The 9,026-nt window shown below is 43.2% G+C and overlaps 1 protein-coding gene across 1 annotated transcript; it reads left to right on the top strand.

The window, feature by feature from the left end:
* Nucleotides 1-2,443: 2,443 nt before the first annotated feature.
* Nucleotides 2,444-2,968, top strand: LOC136495994 (uncharacterized). Its single transcript, XM_066491753.1, has one exon. It carries the CDS (start codon nucleotides 2,444-2,446, stop codon nucleotides 2,966-2,968), a length of 525 nt encoding a protein of 174 aa, XP_066347850.1.
* The last annotated feature ends 6,058 nt before the right edge of the window (nucleotides 2,969-9,026 follow it).

Raw genomic sequence — 9,026 nt, 5'->3', positions numbered from 1 at the left:
CAAGCTATCGAGTAGTCTCCTGAAATAGATCAAAGTTACCCTTGACACCATCCTTCTGGAGTAGATTCTCGGCAAGCTACCAAGTACACCAATGATGGTGCAATGATGCATACCCCTCTATCTGCTCTCGCACGACATTAAGTATGCCCTGATGCCTATCAGATATGATGCCAACCTCTCTGCTCGGCCCAACCACGTGTATCCGGACTAGCCTCAAGAACCATCCCCAACTGTCATTGTTCTCCTTCTCAACCAAGGCAAATACCAAAGGAACCAACTTGTTGTTCACGTCATAGGATATGGTTATAAGAAGTGTGCCCTGGTATTTGCCAATCAAGAATGTACCATCAATGGAGAAGACGAGACGACAGTGTCTAAAGGCATCGACACACTGAGGGAAGCACCACAAGGCACGGAAAAATATATGCCTCCCATCCTTCCATGCATTAGGTTTTGGGATGTACTCATAATGCATGCCTAGATTCACCGCTTTGATTGCATTGAAAAGAACTGGCAGCTACTCATACCCATCCTCCCAGTCCCCATATATCATCTTCCACGCTCGCTGCTTAGCCCTCCATGCTTTACTATAAGTTATCACATATCCTCCATACAATGCCTCAACGGTCCTGATAATTGTTCTCACCTTCATGTTGGGTTCTCCCTACAAAATTCTCATCAACCGCTTGACAATGAGGGTAGATGTCAACTGGCGATGCCTCAGTGTCAACTCATGGTCAGCACAATTGTGCGGCCCGATAACTTTTGTGATCTTCCATTTTCCAGTCACCTGTTGCTTCCTTGCATAAACCCTCCATGGGCAATGTTCCTTGTCATAGACAACTGTGTAACGGCGCTCCGCATATAAATGCAATACCCTATAAGGCCTCTTTTGTATCATAGCAAAAGCCTGCAACCACCTCTTCAAAGCAGGGAGGTCATTGAACACTCTTCCCTTCTCAATTACCATGTTAGGACCAGCCTCAGGAGCTTCTAGGAGCTCATCATCACGTCCTTCTGCAAACGCCTGATCGGAATGAGCAAGATCACTGAACTCATGAACTCTAGGATCACGACGGCCAAGAAAGATACGCCTCATCATCTCAACATCACTCTCCGTCAGCTCTCCAACAGGACGATCATCATCAGAATCAAGAGCCCTAGCCATCTCATATGGCCCCGAATCATGCATAATTTCAACACTATTGGAGCCATGGAATCCATCTCCAAAGTGCACTTGTGCAGCAACATGGGGCACATCCATATTCTCAGGAATGTCTCCTGCAACATCATTACAGAAATGAGGAAAGAATGAAAGAAATAGATGTAAGGAATGGGGTAAGCTCCCAAAAACCATGCGGTTAAGACATTTACTCGAATGATTCTGTGTCAAAGGGATCTCATAAGGAGGATCTACCACAAAAACATGAGTATGACAACCATCTCCAAATACCGCATTGCAGGCAGATTGAGCATCAGGAACCGTAGGCGCAATATGCACATGCAGGTAAGGTTTCGGAACAGAAGGGTCGATGTGTGCTTGATGATCCATTGCTGGGGTAAACCCATGAGGGATTGGATGAACTAACACCTGATGCACAACCACGTCCAAACATTGCAGCTGGCTCTTCATAGCCAATTTCACATAGTTCTTCCACTGATCCGCACAACCAATTGAGATCATTCGCCTGAAGATGTTTGGAGGACAACCTAGGTGCAGTACACCATCAATTGCAATATCATAATCTCTAAAGCAATGTAGCTCCTCTCGAGCCCTTGCAACCATCTCACTAAATGAAGGCATATCATTGAATAGCACAGGCACTCTTTGCATGTCAAGAAACTCAACATATCCATAGCGATCGCTTTCAACCGTGCCTCCATGATATATGGTCACTAGGTGGTCCATCTATTTAAAAAACATAACGAAACATATGTCCTTTAGTCCAAATTAGACGATAGATAGTACCTAACAAGTACTTTCTAACTACAAACTAAGTAATCAAGATAATAACTACGTATATATTTATAGTGTACTCACTAAATAGCTAGATCATATGTAGTTAACTACAAATATAACTACATATCTAAGTAGCTATCTAACTATATCTATTTACCTATGTATCTATGTTTCTATCTATCTACATATATATCTTACTAAATCAACTAACTGAGTCATCATAGTAACTAGTAAATAACAAACACCAACTAAATAGGTACATTGCATATTCATAATTTTTACTTTCTGGGTCGGCAGACGATGGGCGTAGGTCAAGGCGAAGAACCGGGCCTGCCATGGCGCGGCCGACGACAGAGGTGGCGCACGGTGGGCGTGGGGTGCCCAGCGCTCTGCGAGGCGAGTCCGGCTCAACGGGCGCGGGAGGCATGCTGGCGGTGGATGGTGGCAAGGCGGGGCGAGGCTAGCGGTGGAGGGGGGCAAGGCATGGCGAGGCCAAGACCACCGGTGGAGACCAAGGCGAGGCTAAGGCAAGGACAGCGGTGGAGGGCGTGGCGGCGTGGCGCTACCGCCAACCGCGAGCAACGGTGCGACGGCACGGCGGCGTGGTGTGGGCTTAGGCGAGGGAGCGGCGGTGGCAGCGGCGCGGCACGGCGAGGGCGCGGCCTCAGCCGCCGGAGCAGCAGCGACGGCATGGGCTTGGCCACCGCACTGCATGGCGAGGGCACGGGCTCGACAACCGGAGCAGCGGTGGAGGCGCGGCGCGGCGCGGGCGTGGTGCGGTGGCATGGGCGCGGGCGGGCGCGGCACGGGTGCGGGAGCGATGGCGCGGCATGGCGGAGGTGCAGGCGTGGCGGTGGAGTGGGCAAGGGCGGTGGCGACGGCACGGGCAGGGGCGGCTTGGGCGAGAAAGGAAGAGAAAGAGGCACAGGCCAGATAGATATTTCCGAGCTCAGCGCCAGTCACTACGGCGTCGGCGCCATAGTGACTGGCGCCGAGCTCCTGGCCTAGCCACCAGCTTGGCACCAGAGACGTTGGCACCTAGCTCGGCGCCAGTCACTCTGGCGCCAAGCTAAGGGTCCATTTCCTGAATTCTTTCCGCCAGGGGTCCATTTGTGAGAAACTTTCAAAAAAAGGGTCAAATTGTAAAAAATTTAGGTTAAATTAACATTTGCATCGTACGTCCGCCTCCTCCCAAGTCAACCACCTCACTACGATCGAGCACGTCATAATCGTAATGAACTGATTGATTGACAAGCGTTAGTACTAATAGTACTAGCTCTCTCCGAAAAATGCAACTATGGTATCCGTGCCGGTTAAAGTGATTCACATTTCATCAGGTTTCTAGTAAATAATATTCGTATTTATGGCTTCAAATCAATTTATTATGAAAATATATTTCATATTTAATCTAATTGTGTTTATTTGATATTATAAATATTTATATTTTTTTATCTATAATTAGTTAAACTTGGTATACTAAAATATAACACTGTTCTAGAATTATATTCTTTTAAGGACAGAGGGAGTACAACGGTACAGCTAGAGCTCTGAGACTACATATTATTGCGTTTAAAGCCTCTTTATATGTTTATTAGCTATGCAAATATATATAGATTTGTTCTCCGCACATTCACTGATTGAGAAGTTAGAATAATAATACTCGATCGGGTAGGCTTACTCCACACGACCACATGTACACCAGATTAGGTGAAACATTATATTCAGACCTGAGTACCTATTCCAAAGCTCGTTAGTTAACAGATGGCAATGGTTATTAGGTTTGTAGCCTTTGTTAGTTGTAGCAGATGAAGTCTCTCTCGATCGAGTTTTCAGGAGGATTTGAAAGACATTATAGAATTAAAATTTCCCAATTTAGCCAAGGCTTAGCTCAGGACAACACTACTCGTCGTATTTGGTTTGGTATTGCTACCGCACATGATTTCGAAAGTCGTGATGATATTATTGAGGAACGTCTTTATCAGAACATTTTTGCTTCTCACTTTGGGCAGTTAGCAATAATCTTTCTATGGACGTCCGAAAATCTATTTCATGTAGCTTGGCAAGGAAATTTTGAATCATGGATACAAGATCCTTTACACGTAAGACTTATTGCTCATGCCATTTGGGATCTTCATTTTGGGCAACCCGCCGTGGAAGCCTTTACTCGAGGAGGTGCTGCCGGTCTAGTGAATATCGCTTATTTTGGGGTTTATCAGTGGTGGTATACAATTGGATTGTGCACCAATGAAGATCTTTATACTGGATCTCTTTTTTCTATTATTTCTTTCTACGCTATCCTTAATAGGGGGTTGGTTACATCTACAACCCAAATGGAAGCCAAGCCTTTCGTGGTTAAAAAACACCGAATCTCGTCTGAATCATCATTTGTCAAGACTTTTCGGAATAAGTTCTTTGGCTTGGATAGGACATTTAGTTCATGTTGCTATTCTTAGATCCAGGGGGGAGTATGTTCGATGGAATAATTTCTTAGATGTATTACCCTATCCCCAGGGGTTGGGTCCCCTTCTAACAGGTCAGTGGAATCTTTATGCCCAAAATCCTGATTCGAGTAATCATTTATTTGGTACCACTCAAGGAGGGGGAACTGTCATTTTGACCCTTCTTGGGGATTCCATTCATAAACACAAAGTTTGTGGCTGACCGATATTGCTCATCATCATTTAGCTATTGCATTTATTTTTCTCATTGTCGGTCATATGTATCAAACTATCTTCGAAATTAGACACAGTATCAAAGATCTTTTAGAAGCACATACTCCTCCGGGAGTCGATTAGGACGTGGGCATAAAGGCCTTTATGATACAATCAATAATTCGATTCATTTTCAATTAGGCCTTGCTCTAGCTTCCTTAGGGGTTTTTACTTCCTTAGTAGCTCAACATATGTAGTCTTTACCTGCTTATGCATTCATAGCACAAGACTTTACTACTCAAGCTGCTTTATATACTCATCACCAATACATTGCAGGGTTCATCATGACAGGGGCTTTTGCTCATGGAGCTATTTTTTCATTAGGGATTACAATCCAGAACTAAATGAAGATAATGTATTGGCAAGAATGTTAGACCATAAGGAAGCTATCATATCTCATTTAAGTTGGGCTAGCCTCTTCCTAGGATTCCATACCTTGGGCCTTTAAGTTCATAACGACGTTATGCTTGCTTTTGGTACTCTAGAAAAGCAAATCTTGACCGAACCTATATTTGCCCAATGGATACAATCTGCTCATGGTAAGACGACATATGGGTTCGATATACTCTTATCTTCAATGAATGGCCCTGCTTTTAATGCAGGTAGAAACATATGGTTGCTCGGATGGTTGAATGTTGTTAATGAGAATAGTAATTCGCTTTTCTTAATAATAGGACCTGGGGATTTCTTGGTTCATCAGCTATTGCTCTAGGTTTGCATACAACTACATTGATTTTAGTAAAGGGTGTTTTAGATGCACGCGGTTCCAAATTAATGCCGGATAAAAAGGATTTCGGGTATAGTTTTCCTTGCGACGTCCTAGGGCACGGTGGTACTTGTGATATTTCTGCTTGGGACATGTTTTATTTGGCAGTTTTCTAGATGTTAAATACCATTGGATGGGTTACTTTTTATTGGCATTGGAAACACATTACATTATGGCAGGGCAACATTTCACAATTTAATGAATCCTCCACTTATTTGATGGGATGGTTAAGAGATTGCCTATGGTTAAACTCTTCACAACTTATTAATGGATATGATCCTTTTGGGATGAATAGTTTATCAGTATGGGCTTGGATGTTCTTATTTGGACATCTTGTTTGGGCTACAGGATTTATGTTCTTAATTTCCTGGCATGGATATTGGCAGGAATTAATTGAGACTTTAGCATGGGCTCATGAACGCACACCTTTGGCTAATTTAATTCGCTGGAGAGATAAGCTCGTGGCCCTTTCCATTGTGCAAGCAAGATTGGTCGGATTATGTAACACCCTAAAAATTTCAATTTTGAAAATAGGTTTAAAATGATTAATTTATGAATTTTTATGCTCATGAAATATAAGAAAAAGAATGGCTATGTCACTATAGTTTCTATAGTTTCTAACCACACAATGGCTATGTCACTATACTAAGTTAGTGTGCTCTTAAAGGCTAACTAAAGAGCCACACTAACCAAACTAATAAGCTCTCACAACTAGCTACAGTAAAGAGCTTGATAACTAGTTTATGGTAATGTAAAGAGAGTGAGCAAGATGGTTATACCACCGAGTCAAGGAGTGAACCAGTCAATCACAAGAATAAATACCAATGAAGACCAATCACCTCAGAATCAAATTATGACACAATGATTTTTTACCGAGGTTCACTTGCTTGCCGGCAAGCTAGTCCTCATTGTGGTGATTCACTCACTTGGAGGTTCACGTGCTAATTGGCATCACATGCCAAACCCTCAATAGGGTGCCGCACAACCAACACAAGATGAGTATCACACAAGCCATGAGTAATTCACTAGAGTACCTTTTGGCTCTCCATCGGGGAAAGGTCAAGAACCCCTAACAATCACCACGATCAGAGTCGGAGATAATCACCAACCTCCTGTCAATGATCCTCGCTGCTCCAAGCCATCTAGGTGGCTGCAACCACCAACAGTAACAAGCAAAGCCCGTAGCGAAACACGAACACCAAGTGCCTCTAGATGCAAATACTCAAGCAATGCACTTGGATTCACTCCCAATCTCACAAAGATGTTGAATCAATGATGGTGTTGAGTGGGAGGGCTTTGGCTAAGCTAACAAGGTTGCTATGTCAATGCAAATGGCTAAGCGAGTGAGTTTGAGCCAGCCATGGGGCTTAAATAGAGAGCCCCCATGAATAGAGCCGTTTGGCTCCTCACTGCACTGAACATGGGGCGACCGGACGCGCAGGTCAGATCGACCGGACGCTGGACCTCAGCGTCCGGTCGCGCGATGTGTGCTATATGTCTCCTCCTTCAAACGTTGATCGCTCGATCTCAATGATCATCAACACATTTAAGTTGTGACCGGACGTGCTGCTTCAAAGTGACCGAACGCAGGACCTCAGTGTCCGGTCATGCCTGATCAGACACACACAGCATCCCATCACTCAACGTCGTCATATGTCATACTGATAGGACTTAGGCCCTGAGCGTTCAGCCATTTCTTGCGCCAGCGTCCGATCATGACACCAAAACCGCATGCTCACTACTACCACTGACTGGATGCGTTGGTCCTTCAAAGACCAGCGTCTGGTCACTTATAGTGACCACGATCACTTGAGTTTAGCCACCGGACATGTCCATTACACTCTGTGAAACTCTATCTTTTTTGTATAGGGCGCCGGTGGCACCGTCAGACTGTCCGCATTCCACCGGTGAAGTTCCAAACCCTTGCTCAAATATGCCAACCACTAAGTGTATCACCATGTGCACATGTGTTAGCATATTTTCATAAACATTTTTAAGGGTGTTAGCACTCCACTAGATCCTAAATGCATATGCAATGAGTTAGAGCATCTAGTGGTACTTTGATAACCGCATTTTGATATGAGTTTCACCCCTCTTAATAGTATGGCTATCGATCCTAAATGTGATCACACTCACTAAATGTCTTGATCACCAAAACAAAATGGCTCCAACCACTTATACCTTTGCCTTGAGCCTTTTGTTTTTCTCTTTCTTCTTTTCAAGTCCAAGCACTTGATCATCACTATGGCATCACCGTCATCATGTCATGATCTTTATTTGCTTCACCACTTAGAATATGCTACATATCTCATGAGCACTTTGATAATCTAGATTAGCACTTAGGGTTTCATCAATTCACCAAAATCAAACTAGAGCTTTCACCAAGGCCCGTAGCCTCTTTTTTTGTTTCCCTTGCGAGCTCATCACCATCGGGCATGGACCACCATGCTAGGCTCTCTACTCTGGCCTACAATTTTGCCCAAACCACCACAGCAATACCTATTCTGATCAACGCTCAAGATTAAATCATGTTAATCCATACACCTTCGGTCCACCACGAACCGTGGACGGAGTCCACCGCTGCTGGTCCATGCCATAGTGCACACAGACCACCGCCACTGGCCAGTCACTGCGCGCCACGTAGCCCCTGACTTGGTCAGCGCCGCTAGCCCCACGTCGTTTTGCAAAAAGGTCCCCCGATTATTAGAAAATCGACCCTCCATCCTTTTGTATTAAAAATAAATATGTTTTAGTTGTTTTTCTTTTGGAATACCCCCTGAGCTTTCAACTAATAGGAGCCGCCATCCAGATCTCATTTAAAACCATATTTAATTTATTTTATTTCGAAAATGAGGTCCAAAAATTTACATCAATGCCATTGAACCTTATTTAACTCATATATTTTCTGTTTTAGCTCTGATTTGACCTGTTCAAGTTACATTAGATTTATAATGACATAATCTATGCATTAGTATCAATGTTTTCCATGTCAAGAGCTCTGAAGTTTTATGGTTTGATGCCTAACTTGAATAATGATATTGCAATTGGATTTTTCTAATTAAAAGTAACTTAGGCTTTTCACCTTGGTCAATTATATGATTAGTTTTACCTTGTTTTTCTAAATCAAGTATAATTTGACTTAACTCAATTAAGGTATTTCTCTTAAGTATCTTATACATATTTTATATAGCTCAAATAAATAAAGCCTACAGTTTCTTTTTGAAGCAAATCTATCGGTAGATGTATCTTTTTCACCGTAGCTCCGATTAGCATGCTTTTTTACGTCTATGTGATTGTAGCAACGCATAGATTTGATTTCAAATTCTTTTTCACTGATTGGTGTATTGTTCTAATATAGTTATGTTTGAATGCTATGCATGTTTGTTCGGATGCTTGTGTGGTGCTTAATGATCTTGTCCAGTCGATGAGTTTTACGTGGTGATCAAGAATCAGTTCTTTGGAGGCTACGAATCAATAGAAGAAGGATCTAAGTTTAAGGCAAGTATAGGATGGGACCATCCTTATTACCTATTCACCTTTAATCACTTAATTCATATTGCATGTGTCTACCTTGTTGCCAATAAGGATA

This window comes from Miscanthus floridulus, chromosome 12, assembly GCF_019320115.1.
Source record: "Miscanthus floridulus cultivar M001 chromosome 12, ASM1932011v1, whole genome shotgun sequence".
Taxonomy (NCBI): domain Eukaryota; kingdom Viridiplantae; phylum Streptophyta; class Magnoliopsida; order Poales; family Poaceae; genus Miscanthus; species Miscanthus floridulus.
Note: the sequence above shows the minus strand (reverse complement) of the source record. Positions and strands in the feature narration are given on the sequence as shown.

Bases quoted from the DNA above. Each gene is read 5' to 3' on its own strand.
- LOC136495994 (XM_066491753.1), top strand. From the start codon at position 2,444: ATGGCGAGGCCAAGACCACCGGTGGAGACCAAGGCGAGGCTAAGGCAA.